At 38.0% G+C, this 22,351-nt stretch overlaps 1 protein-coding gene and 1 long non-coding RNA gene across 2 annotated transcripts in view; one reads left to right on the top strand and one right to left on the bottom strand.

Annotated features, from left to right (window-relative positions):
- Positions 1-3,982: 3,982 nt before the first annotated feature.
- LOC126047457 (uncharacterized) overlaps positions 3,983-22,351 on the bottom strand; it is a 41,612-nt gene continuing 23,243 nt past the window's right edge. Inside the window, exons 2-3 of the long non-coding RNA XR_007508569.1 lie at positions 7,481-7,874; positions 3,983-4,299 (exon numbers count right to left, since the gene is read on the bottom strand). This is a non-coding gene — a long non-coding RNA (uncharacterized LOC126047457). The remainder of the gene's footprint in view (positions 4,300-7,480; positions 7,875-22,351) is intronic.
- TRPM5 (transient receptor potential cation channel subfamily M member 5) overlaps positions 19,754-22,351 on the top strand; it is a 40,743-nt gene continuing 38,145 nt past the window's right edge. The window contains exons 1-2 of the mRNA XM_049821098.1: positions 19,754-19,870; positions 20,815-20,995. Coding sequence (XP_049677055.1) covers positions 19,754-19,870; positions 20,815-20,995 — 298 coding nt within the window. The remainder of the gene's footprint in view (positions 19,871-20,814; positions 20,996-22,351) is intronic.

Here is a 22,351-nt window from a genome sequence, read left to right as displayed (position 1 = left end):
CTCCCAACCTCCTTGCACATCTTGAATAAAGTGTCAGTAGGAAAAATAAAAAACTAATACTTGTGAAAGCCTGATAAGAGAGGATACCTTTAGGAAATCTCAGTTATGATTTCTGACAGCCAGACACTTGTGCACACATGCATATGTATTCTCTCCAGTCTGTTTCAGCAGTTGCCCATGTTCTCCAGTCCTCCCCAGTTCTTTCATGTGGTTAATCATTCAGCAGCTTTCATAATTGAAAGAGGATTCCTCTGAGTATCACACCAAAAGAGAAAACTAAAGAGGCTGACAAAACGCTGCAACATTCATTTTCAGCATTATGGCAGATGTGGTATATTTTAATCTCAGAAGCATGTGAGACAAAAGGCATTTGATTACTCACATAACACCATACAGGATACAGTATGCATATTCTTACACATGCAAAGGTATCTGAGGGCAGAGTGACTAATGACATTCTTCAAATGAAGAGATCATTATATCATCTTCTTTCATCAAAAGAAAACTCTCCTCCTTGTATTAGTCACAAACCCTCTCTTAGACTAAAATCAGTATCAAATGACACTGCTGAATAAGCTCCAAATAAATTAACTGAACCTTTGAAATTCTAAAATCCCCCCAAATTTTTACTCCATAGGTACTTATGGAGGGGACTGTGCTTAACAAAAAGGTGTGCTGGTATTTCAGGAAGGGTTTCACTCTCAGCAGCTGAGAAAGAAATCACTAGTTATCACTAAATCTCTTCCTGGTCAAGGAACACTTCCGGCCTGTGACCGTGTTAATCTGTAACATATAATATCCTACTTCACACTTATGGAATGACATGGGATAGGTAGTCATTCTTCCTCAGCAGAGCCCACTTGGCAACCCACTTTTGATGTCAGGAGTCATCAATCTGCCAGTTAAGCGTAACTGTGGTTGAACGTGTGTTTTAATTGCAGGTAATTCACTAGAAAACTTCAGTGGGAGGTCATACACGTGCAAGGCAAGGAATATAATGCTAACTCTGTGGCAGAAGCAAAGATTTTTCAAACAATAATTCATCAAAGAGCTTCCTAATGCCCCAAACAAAAAAACAACAAAGAATAATAGAAAAGACACTAGCAGTGTTTCCTCCTCTGCCACTACACCTTTTCTTAGCAAGCAGCCTCTTAGTGCAAACAAAATAGAAACTATAAAACTCAGTGGATAGACCACAGGAGACCTGTGTAACAATCAGCTCTGCCAAACTGGAATTTCAGGTTGCTTTCATCTCACAAAGTAACAGTTTTCATTTTGCTAGTACCATTCTAACAGGTAAAGCTAAACAATACAATATAATTTAAGGTCTTGCAAAAATTCTTTTAACCTGTTCCATAATTGTGATTTAATGCCAAATTCTAGTCCCATCCCTGACTTTTGCTAATTGGGTTAATTGCAGTTCTTGTCTTTGTGTCCCCATCTTCAGTGTGTCAGAAGCACAGTCACTTATATTAGCAAGATTTCATGTTTTACAGTAGCTGTGCTAAAGCTTGCTGAATTTGTGCTCTGCAGAGCCCCAAAACTTTGTGTGTGAAGAATACCATGACTTCTACAGTATTGCGTAAGTTTAAAATGGAACATTAAAGCACTCTTGTCATCTTCCTGATTGATTGCTAATTACAAATCCAGTGATCCAAGTGGTAGCATAGCTACTTTCTAGAAAGCACTTGCATACATGGTGAGGCACTAACATTTGTTAGTTGAGCTGTTAAAATTTGACATAAGTTGAGGGCTCTGCTAAATACCATTCAGTGAGAAACTAAGTTTATTGATTTCAGACTGTCTGCACCACAACAAAATCCTATTCTTCTCAGAAACTCTGAAAGAGAATAACTGTATTTGCTTTATACTCCTCAATAGTAACACATAACCTTACCACTCAATTACAAGTCTCTTGAAAGTGGCTGTGCTAACCTCACTAATTCAGTGAGGAAGAAACAACCCTCCAAACTCACATCCTACCAAGAGAAAATAAGTTGCTTTTTCTTGACAAGATCTATGAGATAATTAGTTAATTCTTATTTCCTATTGTTTCAGAGCTCATTATAAACAAATGACAATTCGTTTGACCTGCAAAGCCTTTTTTGTTTTTCTTTAAAGACACCTAATACTTCAAAATAGCCTTTGCAAATGTTCTTGAATATTCTATTCCTGGAGGTCCCTCTAGTGGCGAAAGTATCAAGTTTATCTGGTCTGGCTTAGGCTACAGGTGCTTTGTCTCTTTTTTTGTAGATATTTCTCATAATAGACATAAATACTTTCTTAACATTGCTAATTCCTCCTAAATAAACTGAAAGTGAAAGAAAAAGATATGTCACATTAAAAAAAAGGAAAAATAATTGGCACTTTAAGAATAGGGAATCTATTTCATACAGTTAGAAAATTATGTGTTACTGCTTGCAAGCCTGCTCAACTTTGCCATTCAACCACAGTCACAGTTGTGTTTGTTTTTTTCTTTTACAGGTATATTTTAAGACAAGGAGACATAATACCTTATTATCAGAATGTCCTCTGACACAGTAAGTCTTATACTTAAGAAGTCTGTCTTGTTCAGGTGTGACAATTAAATAATCTGATGAGTAAACCTCTTTTTAGGGTACATATCTTTTTAAAGAGAAGTTGAGATACTCTCTGAGGAGTAAGCTTGCATTTAAAATTCAGAGTTTTTTATAACCCAACAACTGTGGTTCTAAATTATAGGCTATGGAAAGACAAAGTTTGTAGACAACAGTCGTTTGTTGCTACTTATTTAAACTGTAGATACCTATGTGACTAACAGGCAAATTTCCGTGTGAGCTCTAGGCTAGAATATATCATGCTAGTTAAAATGCTTAGACAGATGACTAGAAGTGTAGACATACTAAAAGTAACAGTTGTACAGAGATGACATCTTAAGCAACGCTGCTTCTCATTTCTCTCCCAATTTCTCTCATTCTGCTCTAATAAGAGTGAGGACTGTTTATCTCAAAAACCCAGAAGCATCAACAAACACTGAAAACTTAGTATCACCTGCTTGCTGTTATTTTCTCTCCACCCCTGGTACAGGAACACTGTCCCTGAAAGGTACTTCCCTAGACCTCCCCTTCACTGCTCAGAGAAGTCTCTAGCTCCTTTTTCTTTTTTCCTCTTTCACCCAAGGAGCTCTGCTTACTGTTCTGTTGTCCCTACTTTCGGCTGCACCCATTTAATATTAATTGGCCACAGACATGTATGCCTGTTTCTAGTGCAGAGCTAGCTGGTCACAGCCTAACTGGTCCTGAGTGGGACAAGCTGCCTTATTACAAACACATAAATAGCAACAACAGAATTGTTCATTGAAGTGTTACATTTTAAGCTAGGGAAGAAATAGGACAAAGTGGCTTATAGAAATTATCTTATTTTTGAATACAGGAGACCTGATACTCTAAAGGGAGGGTGATTCAGTGACTTCTTTTGATGTAACAAAACGCAAAATACAACTCATTTACTTATCTGCTACAAACTGAATCATAATATGGTAATTTGATGCAGCTGGGGATCTGTCCCTAACATCTTTTCAGTACTGATTTACATGGTCTTTGCAGGGTCTTTTCAATATAGAGGGGCCTCCTGTCCGGTTTTTACATGGTGTTGTAGATTATGCTTAACAGCAGATGAATCTCTTTACACTACTTGTAAAACTAGAGTCTCTCCTGCACTAGTAGTTTAGGACTCCCAAAATGCTGGTGATGGAGTAGAGAACATGAGAGTATTTTCTAAGAAAAAGGCTGATGGCTTAGCCCGTCTTTCCCATTGAAAACATGTCTGTGATTTGACTTCTGTTAATAATCTACACAAATACTTGAAAGAGAATAGCATAATATTTTACATTTACCATTATAAACAATGATACATGAAAATTAAACCCTAATAAATGTAGTAGTTTGATGGGTAGCTGCCAATGCAAAAGGAAAAAAAGAAAACAAAGAAAAATAGTCTGGACTTTAACTTGATACATTACCCAGATTTGCATAATAAATAGTAAGAAGTTATCAAAAAGAGCACCAAATCCCTGTAAGTATATTGAATTTAAGAAGGTATTTTCAGTCCTCTATCAAAGAGGAAAGTTCAAGTCTCTAACATCGGACTTGAATGACCGGAGTTCAGCTCCCAATTGTCCCACAGACTTCCTGTGTGACCTCTGGTGTGTCATTGTTCTTATTTGCGCCTCAGGTTCTTAATTTGTAAATGGGATAATAGCACTGTCCTCTTTTGTAGCTGTGATGATAAATGCAGTTGCATGTTAAGCACTCAGATTTGCTGGGGAAGAGGAGAAACAGGATTAGTCAGTATAAAGGTAGGGATGCTTTGGAACACCATACAAAGTTCTGGTGTGCAGACAGAACTAATAAACATTGGGATTTAAAAGCAAGACATTGTGTTTTGAATGGAGACACAAACTTGAATGAATGCTTTAACTGCTGCTGATACTATACAGAGATTCTTCCTCTTCCTTGCATTTGCCATTGCTGTGAAACTTCACCATGTGAACAAACACAGAAATGGACATAACCTGGCTTATCAGCCACATAGTAACAGACATAGTTGTCACCAATAATGCTGATCATTTAAGTTATGGGCCAACCATTGTACAAAGAAAAAACAAACACAGCCCATCACCACATCAATGGCTGGGGTTAATAATTGAAGGAGGAGAAATGGGAATCTCTTGAAGATGCAGCAACTCAGATGTTATGCTAGAAGACACAGTTCAACTCAATGAACAGTCAAATGAAATTTTCACCTTATAAGACAAAGGAATTAAGTAATAAGTCATTGCATGTACACTGGCAGTGTGAGCAAGACAGTAGGAAGAGCTGAATAAACAAGTGTCATGAATCTGCACTACAGCAGGTGCATTCGACAGCTTACAAAACTTTTAATCTCAAACATCTGTAAGATAGTAATCAATTATGAATCTTCATACTCAAGCATTATTTCCCTCTTAGCAGGTTGATATGAAGGCTGGAAAGCTACCAGGAAGGGAGACAGATACACCGCTGTGATGACTGGTCTGAGTGGCCAGCAAGCCTTATTAGAACTCTCCAGAAAAGATAATGAAACTGTCTAGGAAATGGGCTAATAATAAACACATCTGCTTTGAGCAGAAAGGAGAAAATGAAAAAAAAATTTTACCTGACAGCAACCGCAGTTTAAATAGTACTTAGAAAAATAAAAACATACAAAATTTCAATAAAGATGACACAGAAGAATAGTCTAGGAGGGATTGAGATGGTCTTACTCAGGGTCTGGTACATGAAGAGTTTAGCCTCAGACCCAGTATTGCTCCTTAGCTGTAGATTAACCTAAGCAAAACACTCAGTTCTGCATTAGAGAAGAACTTCTGCTTGGGCTATGACTTTCACAGTCTCAGCACCTAGTGCTTTCTGACAAAAACATTAGTCAAATCTGGACAAAACTAGCCACTGCCTTCAACATCATACGTTACAATCCAGTCCAGCTTTCAGAGAACATTTCTTAATTAAGGACCTGCTTAATTTCAGGTTTTTATACTTCAAGTGGCTGTAACTGTTGTAACAAAGATCAAAGATAACAGACTTTTTATGACTGTGATGTAATGGAATTTAACACAATTCTATTTCTAGAAATATAAGCATTAACAGAAACACGGTTACTTAAAAATAGTGACATATGGACATATAAAGGAAATTTTAAAGCAATCCAGAATAATTACACAGGTCATCGTGAAAGAAACAAAATCCGCTGTTCTCTTGAACAGTTAGAATTTGGATATCTGACTGGTTTATGTCACTTTATTTTCTAATCAAAGGGTTGTGTCAGAGATACATGTTCTAAAAGTTTTAGAAACAAAGCACAAAGGAATCCAGACTTGCAGAAGAAAGGCAAATATAAAGCCTATGAAAATAGCAAATTCTGTATTGAGGACAGAATATTCATGGCATACATGAAATTGTGCCAAAAAAAACCAAAGCCCCAGTACAAACATATAGGAATCATACCACTTATTCTGATAGTGAAGGACAAAAACATTTGAAGAAACACATTACTATGATCATGCAAAAGTTGAAAAGCTTGGGCATATCATTGGCTGCTTCAAAGTAGCTTTGATTCACAGCAGCCAACTGAACTGCGATAATTTATACCAAATGAGGTCTGTTATGTATCAAGAAAGCCCCACAGGCAAGTTACCTAAGGAAGTATGGTGATGCAACATTCGCACTCTAAATACAGAATAAATCCCTTAAATGAATTAACTTTTAGGGCTGACATGCTGTGCACCAAAATTTGAAGTTATCTGTGGAGATAAGTGGACAGTTTGTTTGGAAACCTAATCATTAAGAGAGCACTTAGAATACATGCATGTGCTCTGGGAAATTTGTTAAAGATTTTTGTAGCTGGGGAAAGCATGTAACTCTTCTCAAAGGGAATGAAGGATTAGTTACTGATGCAGTTACTCAACATCCAAGTTATTTTAATAATTTGAAAAGGTAATTTAGAAACTACATTCACAGCTAAAGTCCATTCCTGCTGGTTGACTCTTTCTGATAACTCTATGCTTCACTACTGCTGCAGAGAAATGCTTATTATTTGCATCTCCATCTGTTTCACAGGGCTTATTTTCATCCCAGAGAAGAGCTATCGATACCATTATACACTAGCAATGTTTACTTTTATTGTCATAGGGACTGGCGTGCCAAGTAATCTGGTAACATCTTCCTCTTCCCAAACAGGAAAAGGGAGCAGCAGCAAATAGCACTGGTAACAACAGCCACCTCAATGCAACTTCAGCCCTGCAGATGCCTGTTGCAAAGGACAGCCAGCAGGTAGGATCACCAACTATACTACGTATATTAAGAGATGATTGTGATTCAACCAAGAAGAGATCACTACTTACTCCTCGTTTTATTTCCCCTTCATCATCTGTGAATAATCAGCAGCAATATAAAACAGTCATTGCTATTCTTTCTTCCTTTTTAATAATTAAGTATATGTAAAACTTCCAGATTTTCTGTATCAGGAATTTCACAAGCTCTTTGTTGCTGTCCTTTGTCTATGTTCTAGATTGCTTTCTGTGGTGTTTCTTCTGTTCAGTACTTTGGCTTTCTTACATTAACAGTAGCTAACTTACTGTATTTGTCCCATTCTGCAATTAGACGTCAGCAATGTTCCACTATTTTGCTCTCCACTGTTTAGACAACCTTTTAGCTTGCACTAGGAATAATCCTTTGAAACTTCATAGACTCCTGTATCTAGCTGATCCTTGGCTACTGTTTTGGCCTGATATTAGCAGACTGCAGAACTATTACAGTCAGGCAGTTGCCTACTATACAGCTCTTTCTGAGACAGCAAAGTACAGAGGTGGACCCATGACTTATACTGTCCTGCACTGTAGGTTTCTACTCCAAGGGATTCTTCTACCAGTCCCATGAGTTAAGGACATGAGCATGCACTAACACACCTGTACACTGTGCTAGTCCATTTTCCTCTTGCATGTGTTCACTGTTGTCTCATCCTCAGCCCTTGAAGACCATTCCCAACAGTATCTTGGGGCACAGATGATGTCTTCAGCTCTATGTCTATTTTAATATTTGCTTTTCTAAACTTTTCATGTAATTTTTTATTTTACGAGATCGCATTCAGAACAACAGATTATCTGAATGTTAGGTCACAGAGTTAAGGTAGAAAAAAACCTCTTTATTTGAAGGTTTCTGATAAAAGGCAGTCAGCAGCCTGGAAAGACTCTACATTTAGACGGGATCACAGGGAACATAGCCAGAAATTCTGACAAGCCAGAATTTGGCTAATTTGATTCTTCATTAACTTTTCATCTTCATCTGGGAAAGCATCTTTTCCTAGTGAATTAAAAAAAGTAAAATCAATAAATAATAAAGGTGAAAGTCATCCTTGTCTTTGGTAAATTCTTTGAACTTTATATAATTCTTTTTATTCTAACGGATAGCTCAAGGGAACTGCTCATGTAAATAAAATTAGGTACATGCATTCTCAAAGCCCCAGGTCTATTATCTTCAAAACAGGCTTTTTAAGACCTTCATAGAAGTAAACTGAAGGTCTGCTAATCATTATCACCCCAGATGAGTATATAGCCTGCTTCAGTTTTATATTTAATATTATTCAGCATTTTACGCTACCCATGTTTTTATTTCATCAATATTATAATCATAGCCAATGTGGAATAGACACAGCATACTGACAGTAATAGTGGAAGTTATGCATTTCCATAGCTACATTTTAACTTTGCACTTCTGTAGCCAATAATTCTATAGAGTTCTAGTTTTTAGCTGTTTTCATGGGACTTGTGGCAGGTGAGAAAGTGGCTTTTTAATCTTTTCTAGACTTGCATTGTGTAAGTTACATGTTCATCTACATGTGTTTTATTCTTTTTTTAAACAAATGTAAATAGCACTGTTATATCCTCAATGCCTAGCTCCACACTCTCATAATTGTAAAAGCTTTACCCCAGCTACGTTATGATTCAATGTTATAACAGAAATATGAATAGGAATTCTGTTAAATGTCACACATAAGCATCTCTGACAACATAGTAATTACTGAAGTGCTATTCTCTGCTCTTGCCTCCTGCATAGTGCTACACCATGATGTAACCTATGAGGAGATGGCTCATGAATCTAGCATCAACTGTTAAACTTTTTAACTTCCTGGAACAAAAAGCTTACTTGTCAGGGTAGCTGATTCAAGCTTCTATTTGTTCATCTGAGAAAATCCGTGACAGCACCATGAAGTGTAAGCATATTTCTAGTTTTATTTAACTACTAAGGGCATCTTGATTGTATGGGTTACTTGGAGTAATTGGGACTTTTTAAAATCTCTTTTTGTGACAGATAAAAATTCATCACCTCTTTCATATGTTAAGTATTCAATTTTCTAGAGAAGAGCCTTGTCTGTGTTGCAAGTATAACAGTAAGGCATCTCATTAAAGTTGTGGTATATTAGAGCACTACAAAACTTTTCCCTGCATAGCATCATGTATTCGAGACCTTGCACTTTCTTTACTGAAACTGTGCATCTATCCACCTCCCTGTAGAGTTCCATCTATAGAAACTGGATTGATATAGTGGGGTTTTGTTTGGGTTTTTTCTCTCATCACAGCACCTTGGATCTACAGGTATTAAACCCCCTCCAAAACCCCAAACCACCCAACATTGTATTACACATTGTAGAAATGAAGGGGGGGAAGCATCCCTTGCAATAGCAAGTTTGCTCTGTAATTGCTCTTTTCAGGACCAAATTATGCTGGGTGAGGCAGAAGCCAGTTTAACACAACTCAGAAAGTTCAATTGTTGAAGAGGAAGAGGTATTTCTAGAGTAGTCAGGAGGCATATAAGGCTTAATGGTTTTGTTGGCTGGTTTGACTGTAAACTTAAAGAAGCCGTGATGAAATACAAACAACAACAACAACAAAATCACTAAGAGAGGAAATCTTTTGTTGCATATAGCTTCCTTACAGCCATCTGAGAAGCGTAAAATTAATCTATGATTTACAAATCAGTTTCATCAGTTATGGAGCAAATCTTTAGAGATGACAGGGAATGATTATAAATATTCTTGTTTATTCCTGCACCTTCAAGGTTCATCTCAATAAAAAGCAGAGGTTGCAAGCAGGAAAAAAACTGACCAGGGTAATACTTGAATGTGTATAAACATCAAGTGAAGGAAAGCATTTGTTATTCTATTTCTCTCCTACAGCATGTTAACTTCTGTCAAGCACAGAATTAATCATGTTTGAAGATTTACCTCCTGCTTATAACTAGTTATTGCCATGAGTACACCTGCCAGCAGAACTGTTAAAGATATAGGGAAAGCATGTGTCTATGGGGAAGCAACAGAGGCTTTTAGCACACAGTGAATTTGACAGACTTGGAATCCCTGTGCCAGCACATGCCTCTTGTCTATCTGCAGGCAGACATGTTCTTGAGTTTCCCAAACATATAAGAATAAGTGAGGTCCCTTTCTCCTATACACTGAAGCGGTTCTTAACAACCTCAGGTCAACCATTTTCATCTATATGCCACGTTCAGACACTTTCTTCTGTGCCTTGCAGTTTTATAGTCTCCTCATTCATTTGGATCTGATCTGAACCTATCTGATAAGTAACCTGAGGAAGACCGCCAAAGAGCAAATTGACTATGATTTGCTGCAACTGTGAGTTAAAAATCAATACTATCCAGAGGAAAAAAGAAAGGGTAGGCTTCCTTGTAGTGGGCAATAGGCATATATTTAAAAATCTAGGGTTGTCAGGGCTTGCAATATGCAAGAGATACAAATTTCTGAAAAAAAGATTTAAAAAATACATCATAGTGCATTTAGTAGGTCTGATTTCTAAGTGTGCAACACAGTCCAGTGAACTTGGGTGCTTAAGCCCAAGACTTGCTGAAATTCACAATCACATCCAAATGCAACTTCAGTTCTGTAGTTAACGGAAAAGACAGAGAAAGATTCATGTCTTATCAAGGGAAAAAAAACTTAGAACAGTTGATGAACAATTTTGCAATTACCATTTCTGTACAATGCACTAAGTGCAAAATTGTGTCTGCAGTTTTGTTGTACTTAAGAAACAAAACAGACTAAATTATTGTCCTAAGGTTTGGAATTCTCAAAGTACACCTTGTATATGGTTTATGCAAAAGAGATTCTTGGTTTTGAATATACTTCCCCTTCGAGCTCACAAAATTTGCCTAAAGCACGGAACAAGCTCTTATAAATAGGAGGTGATGAAAGCAGTCCCACAAGGAAACACAGTGAAGGGGTTTTTTCCCTGTAAAAATTGCTCTTGTCTATAAAAGAATGCATGGCTACAGGCATGAAATTGAACAAAAAAAAACCCAAAACCAAAAAAAACCTGTACACATGACAAACTTGAAAAGAGGTAAAGATTATTTTAGCATAGCTTGTAAAGGGGAGTTTGTAAATATTTGTACTTAGCTTAATGCTAAGGGCTAACTTTGTGAAGTCAGCTGTTGGCATCAAGAAAAACATTTGTGAATTTTTGCAGATTCTACAAGTATGATATATATAGATCTTAACAAATGAAAAATACTAGTTGACCTGGGCAAAATGACACTAGATTATTTCAAGCCTTTCCAGTTCCCACATGGTGGTCCTTTTTATTTTCTAATACTTCTGCTTTCAGTAGTATTCATCATGTTCTTTGCTTTCAGTAGTACTCATTTGCCAGCATCCATGTACAATCCAGCTTCAACTAAAATTTTCAGGTATGGTTTTGTCTGCCTCATCTGAACATTGCCCTTCCTGAAGCACTTGTTCTGAATTGGAACTATTCCCACGTTCTTGTATTTTCTTTCAGTATTAACTATGGCTGTGGTTTTGCAATACATTATTTTCAGGAGTTTGCGTGTCATGCTGTATACCACATTAGTGAACTGATTTTGCTGAAAAATGACCTGGCAAAAATGAGTTCTTTTTAAATGCACTCAATCTGATTCACTGTGAGGCCACACAAAGAGTTGTGTTGGCACAGCTTCAAAGTGGCATGCCATGCTGTGGGAACAGAGCAGTGAAGGTCCAGGAGTATTTGAAGCTAGTGTCAGCCTCCCCCCACACACCATGTACAATATGCTATGTAAGTACAGCCAATTTCTTTATTTTAATCAAGCAGTGTTGCTCTGTGTTTTCTCTCATCTGTTCCACCTGCTCCTTCCATTGTTTACTTCCCTGATGTCTGCATTTCCCTTTTATCACCTCTCCACCCCCTCTGGTTTTCTCCCCAGAACAAATCCACTTCTATGAAATTCACTGGCTGACATCCGTATGCAAATTTCTGCAAACTCAGTAGAAGTACATTATTCAAATAGCCTCTGCTGCTCTTTACTGTGTTAAGCAGATGAAGACAGAAACAAAAAAGACAAAGTACCTATATTTGCATTAGCATTTTGCACATTCATTTGTTAAAAGATTGGTGCTAACCCTATCCAAACCAAAGCGTAATCCACTGTCCTAGAAACTAGTGGGAAGACTCCTGTGAATACCTGATTTGCTCTGCATCCTTGTGTCCTGACTCCAGAGGCATACCCTGGAAACGTTAAAACAAAGCCTACACTGGTTCAGTAACAAGGCTGTCTTCCCACACATCTTTTTATAGCTTGCTGTTGTTGTGGGGTTTTTAAAATAATTTTTTCCTCCTCTGACATTTTGTTCTGATTATTGACTATGCACAGATACAGTAAGGAAGAATTACTTGAAAAAAACATTCTATAACATCTGCTGTTCTAGAAAGGAAACTGACAACGCTGGTGTTTTTGAAAGCTTTGAGTGGGGCCAATTCACATACCTGGAAAAGTAACCCAAACTTCTATTCTACTAGGCCACTCCTATGCTTCACTTCTTCACGTGATTTTGCTTCAAGTTCCTTGTTTCTATTAATGTTTGCCCCTATCTGGGTCTGTGTCTGCAAACTCATAAAATCTCTGGTTAGCAAATGCATTCCCAAGGTTGCTGTCAACCTCAACTAGTCTCTCTCTCTCTCTGTCCTAGTCAAAGTATGGAGAAACCTTCCCATAGGTTATTTGCTGTGTACTTGTTGCATCCCTCCAGCTCTCATCTCTGGCAGTTAATAACTTTTCTTAGCCGTCCTGCCTGAACACAAGAGAAGTGTACTGTACTACAGTTCAAGCTGCACTTGTCGTGACGGTCAAATTTCTTTTGTCCCCTTTTTCTATTTGTGCAATTCTCAAAGATTTATTTGCTACAGCATGACAAAGCCCTATGCAGGACAGCTGGTCATAATTTCTCCTGGTGTATTTCACCACCCCTAGGTCTTTATGCTTTATTTAGCAATTCCTTGGCAATCATGGCAGATGATTCTGCTTTGTCATTAGGCTGTGATGCAGAAACATTTCATGCATCATTACCAGAATTCGAATGTGCTAATTCCTGACAAACATTTTCCAAAGCTGCAACATAAATATAAGCAAGATAACGTGTATAATTGCACATAGATGTATATACATCAGTCTCTCACACAGATACATATGCATTTATTTTCCCTAACAAATACTTGGTTTTTTCTCACATCATATATTTATATTCCCACAGCAGGTTTAGATATTTTTCCCTTCCTAGATTCTAGTTAATGCCTTTTCATACCTCCCCTTCTCCGTTGCATTTACCCTTGGTTAAAATACTGGGTTTGTTTCTTCACACTTAAACATACACACCAGTTAGAGTCCATCCAATTAATCTTTGGAACACATGCTGAAACTGAATATGAATTTTACAGTCTTTACTCTGCCCTTCACTTCTCTGGTTTTCTTTATTCTGATCCCCTACATCTGCTTTGTTCTTCATATTTACTATGTTTTAATTCAAAACAGGAATGAAAATGTGGCTACTACTGAAAGCAAGTAATTCCATTACATTATTGCTGGCACTGGCCCAGTAAACTCACTGATGCAATTTTCCTTGAGTGAGTACTTGCACTAAAGTCAGTAGGAACATTTCCATTGGTAAAGTTACATAAGCATATGTGTATCTTGAGGATCTGAGCTGCAGATGCATTTCCAGTTCTTAGGGTTGCAATAACATGCAGGTTAAGGTCAAGTTCTTTGGGTCACGATATACAGAGTCCATCACAATTGAGGACTGTAGCCTGGCTGCTTTACTTGCTCCTTAACCAGTGGTATAAGGGTTTCATTCTTTCCAAGAAAGTATTCCTCCAAGTGTGGTTACTATTGTATCCCCGGGCAGCCTTGTTACCATTCTTTCTTTGAGCCTGTTGCTGTTCTAGCCACAAATATAAAGAACACATCTTTTCTATCCTCCTTTTGCACTGGTAGGCTGTTACATTCTTCCTTTTCCCTTCCTGCAGTCTTATCTGCTTTTGCTTACACAATTCTAATTTGCTCAAGCTTTCTTTCTCTTTTAGTGCAAGATCTCTGTCCTTCTTGTTTCTACTGCTCAAAGCTTCTCCAGCCAGTCTGTAATTCCCTTGAAACCTGGCACCCAAACCCAAACAGAATATTGCAGCTAAAGCTCTTCTGATGAACAGCTGAGTGACTTCACACAGGCTATCCGGTTTATACTGTCCTATATGGCATTTCTCTCTTGCAAGAACAGCATAGCATTGCTCACTTACGTTTGCCCTGTTTGTAACCCTTAGACCCTTTCCAACAGAACTGCAATTCAGCCAATGGTATCCTATTACGTGTGTTGGAAGCTGATTGTTCCTGCTCAAGCAAAGTTCATTGTCTTCACTACAGTTTCCCCCTTACTATTCACTTGCACCATTACTGTGAGCCCTCTCTTTTTCTGACCAATAGTTAAGGCTCACTTTTCGTTAGGATTGCTAGCTCACCCTGCACTAGTAAGGGCATAGTAATTGCTGCAGTTTTCTTTTGCTCCACATGAAAGCTTCCTTTGAAGTTTATAAACCAATGGATTTGCTCCATCTGCCGCTGAAGCTAAGGGGGAGCTTTGTGACCAATTTAACATCAACAATACTGGGCCTACTCTATTACTATATTTAATCATTTCACCTACATATTCAAACGTACTCCTTCAGTGGGTGGAAGAATTTGATAGTGATTAAAAGCCAGGGTGTGTCCCACCCTGCTGATCAGTGTGCTAGTATGAAGGAGAATTCTTACTGCTGCTAAGTCCTGAGAGGTAATGACTACCATACGCCTACTCTCTTAGTCAAACCATTACCCCTGAAGACAACAATTGAGGTCAAGCCATCCCTTGACTGGGCCCATTTTCACAAGATATCTTTGAAAGGCTCAAATTTGACCTCTCTTCCTTCCATGCATACAGCCGAACCCTGGTTAAAGTCTAAAGGAAGGATGAAACAGACCCATATTCTTGTCACCCATCTGGAGGTGAACCATCTGTCATTTGTTACCACACAAGGAAGAAGAGCTGCACATCCACAGCGGGCTAAGTGACAGTGACAATAGCTAGAAAGAACCCATGGAAAGCTGGGGGAAACAGCAAGAGAAGTTGTGGGGGAAAAAGAGGCTGAGGAGAGAAGGCATGGCAGAGGAGGGGTGAAGAAGCAGAGACAGAAGGGAGAACAGTACAGAAAGGGATGTACGTAGGTGTCAAAATGTTTCTCTGTGGCTCTGATCTCATCACTTTTTCTGGATAAATCCTTCAGGAAAGAATCTCTGCAGGCATCCCCCTTGTAGAGCTTCCCTACAGCCATCACAACTGTCCCCCTGAAGTTACACCTCCTTGCTAATTTGCTACATCCTAGCAATCTAGAATGCCCAAATGAGAAGTAAGGACGACCCAAAATGAAGGACTAAACAGTATTAGGACCTGAAAACTCCAGCAGCACAAGCACTGGCTGTACAATGGTAAAATTCTAACAGCTTCCATTTATGAGGTTAAAGAAATAATGATTCATTAGACTGGCTGACACCTGGAATGATTTAATCAGGCCATCCCTAATGTAAATGACATTGACTCACATTTCCAGATGTAGGTGGAACTGGCAATTTTCTTTTCCTCATAATTGTCTTAACTTGCTTTGCTAGTTAGAAATAGTTTTCTAGGTTATATTTCAAATCTGGTAATCGTTAAAGGTACATTCTTTCCATAGATGTTTGTATTTATAGTCAATGGGAACATCTAGGACAGAATTTGGCCTACAAACTCAAACATGTAGCAGCAGCCTAGATAGAAAAATCTGTACTTAAGTCTGAACCAGAACTAAAGATTGCTTGATATATACATATGTACACAAAATATAAAATATGAACGCACACATTGGGGCAGGCAAGATTTCTGTGGCTTGCCCACCCACCCCTTAAGTATTTCTGATTGCTTGCCTTTAAGCAATCTTTTCATCAAATTTAATACAATGGCATTCTCAGAGATAATGGAGGGGGTAAAACTTTAAGTATTAGGATAAAAGTGGGAATCTTCTAAAAAGTTTAACAGAAAATAGTATATGGAAAGGGAGAAAATTAAGAAGTACTGGTCATCTGCCACTGGTTTTTCATCCAGTTGTGTTTATAGCCTTTATCTCTTCTTTGCTTTCCTCCCTACCTTTCCTCTCATCCAAAAAGTGCTTAGACCATGCTCCTCTTTCTGGCTATCAGCCTATTCTTTTGCAAGGCATGGACCTATTCCAGACCCTTGCAATTAAACAATACTCTGTGATGTTATAGTGATGCAAGCTGACCATAGTTAAGCTGACAGCAGTGGAATGTCATGACTTCGACCACAAAGATTTGACCCAATTACTGTGACCTGACACACTTGCAATCTAGTACAGCCTGAAGTCTCAAAGCAATAGCCCCTGAAACCACTAGAGACTTACATGAAAGCTGGAACCAAGCAGAACAAGGCTGAATTAAACCCAGGAGAAAGGCACTCAAAAAACTGTAATTATATTACATAGAGTGTTAATACATGCTTACTTTGCTTGTTAGAGGACACTGGATGAAATGTCCACATGCTTTTTAAGAACAGAAGCCTTAACAATCCAGGAGGAAAAGACAGAGCTGACTATATCCTCTTTTGAATATATATTCAAATATTAGAGATATAATGCTGTCTGTATGCTGACTGATCAGTATGTAGTGAAGCTCCACTGCAGTGCAAAGCAGTGGTAAGGCGACGTGCAGTACTTGAAGAGATCCATGCAGTGTTCTGTGCTTCTGCCCATAACAGCAAGGGGTTACACTGCAGTAGCTGAGACAGCTATAGAGGAAGGTAAGGAAATATTTAATGTGGTCAGCCTTTGTGCTTAAGAACCACATCTGAAAATCTTATGGAGCAGGGTTTTTTCTGGTGATTTTGCAACATTCATAATATAAAGGAACTCCTGGTTTTGTTTTTTCCCTCTTGTATAGTATCTATAGGGCAGCCTTTAAAATCTTCTTCCCCACACCTTTAAATACCAAAGCAACATTTCCTTGCTCCGTTAGCACCATTGGGTGGAACATTGCACTGATATGGAACATTTGCACCTGTACATTACTGCAATCATACTGAAAGTCACAGTATTTATTCCTTGGAAGTCAAACAACAGGTAGAAGATAAATCAAGAAAAACTGTCAAAGTGTCAAATCTCACTAAACCCAAAACCAAACCAAACCAAACCAAAAACCCAGCAAACGAAACCAAAAAGCAGCAAGCTACTTGGCATTGCTCATTGGCTTTGCCTGTAAAAGCTCTTGAAAGCTGCATGCAGAAACTTAGGAAATACCACTCTGTAACAGTCCAGGATCTCATCTAGTGTAGTTTCTCGGCTCCATATAGGGCTACATTATATTCTTGCATTGATACTATTCAGAATCCTGCATAATTTTTGGACTTGTTTTGCCATTCTGTCACTACCACTTTTCTGCTCTTGACACTGGAAGTCTTCCTGGCTTGGAATATGAACACAAGAACAGCTGTAGAAGATCATAACAAATTCCATTTAGCTCTGTATGCCATTACAGACAGCAGCCTGCAGGAATGCTGAAGAAGTGGTGTAAGAACAGGATGGAAAGATGGAGTAATATTTCCCCCAAACAAGCTCTCAGTGTCTAATGTCATGGTTCAGAGACTGTTTGATTAAAAAAAAAAAAAAAAGGAAAAAAGTTGTGCCCTGTGCAGTGCCAGTTACCAGCTGCCTTCCTCACTTTCCAGTCTTATAAAAGCTTGTGAACAAAGCTTCTGTTTCTGCATCTTATCTATTTTTGTCTCCTTCACTATTGTTCACTACCATTGAAAACCAGAATTCCTAAACTGAAAATCAAGTAACGTGCTATTTCTGGAAAAAAATAATTATCCAAATGCAAGAATATTCCTTATAAATCTCAGCAGCTCAATGTCTTTATTCCAAAAGAGAAGTCATGGATAACCACATGATCAAATTTTGCAAGCTAGGATCTAGAACTAGACAAAATTAACCACTTGGGGCCTATCTATGGAGGCCAAATTAACCATCAGATTACTCTCTAAATTGCTGTCTATTCCAAGTTCATTGCTTGTGTGTAGATATAAATAAGTGTACTATCTAGGACAGTGATGAATGGTGACTAAATGTACCCTGGAAATTCAGTCCTGAATACCTTTTTTTAATCAAATCCTTTGTTCTGTCAGCAAGTTCCAGGAAGTGATTTCTGTGCTTTAGAATAGTCAAAATGTGTTGTTATGACTCTGTATTAACTATTTTTTTCCCAGAATACTGTCTTTATGCTCTTAGGAGATAAAGCTACATCTTCAGTGGAAAAGTGGACTCAAACAAAAAGGTGGGCTTTGCTGTGACTACCATTATTGATAATCCAAAGGAAGTTCTTTTATGTAAGACTTTTAACGAGAATTGTCTGATATCCTAGTGTTCAGAATAAACAATTCTCTCCAGAAGTGACTAGCATGCAGGCAGGGAGAAGAATGAGAACTGCATCTTTAAAGCAGTGATCTCTGATAGAAGTTTAGGGGGTAGATACAGAGGTGTAGAATAGCTGTTGGGGAAACAAATCATGAGAGAGTCCATAACCACTTTTCAGACCCAGATAAGAGAAAAGGCAACTCCAAACAACGTTTCCACAGAAAACAGAAGAAAATACAGATGCAGTGGTGGTGAAGCAGCCATGATACAGGCTCCCAAGAAACATCCCAGCCCAAGGGAACAGCTGGAGGGCTTGCTCCCTCTACTGGAGCATCCTAATAGACACACAAGAGTCTTGCTACTTTGACCCACTTTTAAGTCCACAGCAAATCTCTTGGACTAGGAAATAAAGGTTAATGCAGGGTTAATTACCATTGCTGGCTTACTATCACAATGATTTTTTTAAAGGACTGACTGTGTACTTGAATATGCAGATGAAGGCAGAGGGGAAAGAGTGATTTCATTGCTTTTGTTTTGAAAAGAAACAAAATAAAGCATATAAGTTGAAATCTGTATTTTTCAAATCATAGTTACATCGGTTCAGTCAAACTGGAATGTAGGAAAAGCAAGTAGACCTTTTCAGTGTCTCATGTAATGCAGAAGAACAACTCTTGTTGTATGACCTTTACTCCAGGATAGATTACTCACCATCATTCCTGTAGCCACGTGTAGAGAAAACCACCTGCCTTTTTGAACTGTATGTTCTTGTCGAGTACAGCCTGGCCTTAAATACTTTGGCTTATGAATAAATAACCTATTCCTACAGCAAACAGAGAATAAACCTCTCCTAAAGTATCTTCAGACAAACACAATGTCATCACTTATTTAGTGTTCATGCTGGATAAGTCACAGTAGCATGATGCACAACAACATCAAGAAACTGTGACTCAGACACTCACTGACACAGCTCTACTCTGCTTGCAATAGTTTGTGGCTGAGGCTCCTCCTTCTCTCTTGCAGAATTAGGGTCACCTTCAGGCTCTGAGACACCCCACGTGACTTTGGCCAGATGGCAGGATCTTGCACCTTGCAACTCAGCTTTCTGTCTGCTAAATGAGAGTTGAGAGAGCCTTACTCCTTCATGCCTTTTTATAACTTAAGTTACATAGTGTTGGTGTGGAATCTGCCTCCTCCTGTATATAACATCTAACATTTGGTACAAACACCTGCAATTTTAGCTGAACCTTATAAGCATATAGTAAAAGAGTAAAATATTTGACTAAAAACTCAGCTAGATGTAAATTAATGGATTTTTGCAGCCTCTCCAGTTTAAACAGCTTCTAATTTTCCAGTTTTCTGTCATCTCAGTGAACACTTTGGTCTACTGGTGATCACCTTACAAATTCAATGGAGGAAATGGAAATCAAGCTCTGCAGCACTAACAAAGAGGAAGCTTTCAGAAGAGAACTACCATACTGCATAGGAGAAATAGATTTCACAGCTTCTGGGAAGAAACGTGGAAAGGTACAGCACTGAGTTCAGCTGTTACTTCTTAGCTTTAAATATAGAGACTGTAATAGTGAGGGTCAATGTGGCACAGTGTGAAGCACCAGGTTGTACTCAAAGTAGGGACCATATCTTCCTGAACATAAATGTGATTTAAAATAAGGCCTACTAATATATAGAAATCAATTACTTGACTTGCACTGACACACAAGTACAGATGATCACTTTTTCCTTTAAAAAAAAATATTTAAAAAATCATGTGCCCAGCTTATTCAGTTTGCATAATTTCCATGTTTTAACATCTTTTTGCCAAAAATTAATCACAATGGATTTCAACATTTTAAACATACTTTTGAGCCATTTCAAGACTCTCCTTAAAGTTCTCTCTTTCTGTTCTGCTAATATGCAGAGAAAGATGTACGTGGACAGACCCACCTCCTCACTAGTCCCTTGCATACATTAGTGCTAGAGCAGAAGCAATTCCTAGGACCAGAAATCTGCCTTAAGATTTTGTTTCATCATAAAGTCTTAAGCACAAAGCCAAAATTTATACAGCACAAGAAGCAGCAATGGATTCATGTAACATGTTCTTAAAAAACAGACATGAAATCAGGCAAATATTTCAGCTAGTGCAGAAACAAGAAATGCCTAAGAAATTTTTTTTGCTTTGCTAGACTGTCATGAAACTGAAGGCAGTTCAAGAGGAATAGCAGCATTAAAGGAGAGAGCAATATGTTGGTCTGCAACACAACCCATGGAACTGACACAATTAGTGAGATGACAATTATACAGAAGCCTGCTAAATTCATCCTAGTATTTAGTTGTGTCAGGTCTTGCTCAAATAAGTTTTTCATAAATAACCAAGTTGATGATAAATTTCCCTCTACATTCACCATGAACAATATCTCTACTGTATCCTACTGTCCCATTGTCATTCAGGTTTTTTGTTTTATTTGTTGAAGTTTATTAAGGTCCCAAGTACCACTCATCCTGGAATTATATTTGAAGTTATGCTCAACAAATGGAAGCTACCGTCTCCCAATTTGGTTGTCTCTTTAGTGGGGGAAGAAGAAAATTTCCAGATGAAGCCTTGGCTACGGGACACCTTAAAAAAAGGACTTATAAAGGCAGCTCAAAGCACAGGTTAGTGCTTTAGGCTTTAAAGAAGGAATTTATATTCCTACTGGATTCTCACACCTAGTATCCAGTGATCTTTTAATGTCAATGGGCCTGCGCACATGATTATTTTTGGAAGTTCAAGGCTTTGCTGAATGCAACCTACAACCTGTATTTAAATGGCTTTGAAAATGGAAGTTAGTGTATTTGAAATAGCAAAAATTAGTTATTTCAAACCAAATTACTCTAGGCAACCATTCCTGAAGTGTAAAATCACCTGACTTTTTTCCATCAGAGATGACACTAGAAAGATAGTATGAGATAGGACCAAATACATTTCCTTCTTTGGTGCCGTAGCAAAATCATTCTTAAGAGAGCATAGCAATTTGACTTCAACAAGAGTGAATTTAGGTCAAGAATAAGAATTCTTGCTTTCTCCATTCTCACTTTTTAGCTACAGTCAAAATCATGTTACAATAGATGGGGTTTTTTTAATATTGTTTTCTTCTAATCTAAGAGCTGAACAGACTTTGTTAGTAAAACAGCCTATGATTAGACTCAAGTTTAAACAAAAATACTTTGATAACGTATAACACAAAATAAGTCAGCCCACTTTCTCCCTGGCTGTTCACACCAATGACAAGAGTAGTGAAAAGCATTTAAAACCAAAACCAAATCAATCAATGTCTGGGAATGTGCATGGAAGTGGCTTTCATTTAAGATTACTTTTTTTCCCTGTAACTTTATGAAAATACCTGCAAAATGAAGTGAAAATATCTGTAAGCATTTCACAGCAAGCTCTTCGGTTAGCTTCACTGGTCTAGACAAGATTGCAACAGTTTTTCTTTTTTATTGAAGCAGCCCAGTACCCAAGATCTTTTTGGTACTTTTGTACCACACAGACATTCTCTTATCTCCAGCTGCCTTCTATACTTAAGACTGGATAGCATCATGATCTTCCTCTATGTTACATATATTTGAAAAAGGTTGATTAGCTGTTTACCTAGGGTTCTCCAAATTCTTTGTCACCAAATACTTTGTCAGTAAATCTTACTTTCCTGAAGAATTCACTCTCCAACACACACAAGAACAAGCGAAAGAGAACACCACATTAGGCAGGTCATGCCCAAGCTCTTCTGCTACCAGGTGATTGCGTGGGACGTTTAGTCCTCGGTTCAAGCCAACAACTTCCTCCACACCATCCCTTTGCTCTTCCTCATGCAACAATCAGACCTGCTTGGTATAGTGATGTTTCTGCTCATATTTAGACAGTGACTCTAGACTAGACACAGCATTCTTGATGAGCTTATGACATCAGAGTAAATATAGCAACATTGCATCACATGATATGTGAAGCACATTTGCTTGGGCATATAATTTCTT

Source organism: Accipiter gentilis, chromosome 17 (assembly GCF_929443795.1).
Source record: "Accipiter gentilis chromosome 17, bAccGen1.1, whole genome shotgun sequence".
In the NCBI taxonomy this organism is placed as follows: domain Eukaryota; kingdom Metazoa; phylum Chordata; class Aves; order Accipitriformes; family Accipitridae; genus Astur; species Astur gentilis.
The sequence above is the reverse complement of the archived record's forward strand: the minus strand, read 5'-3'. Positions and strand labels throughout refer to the sequence as shown.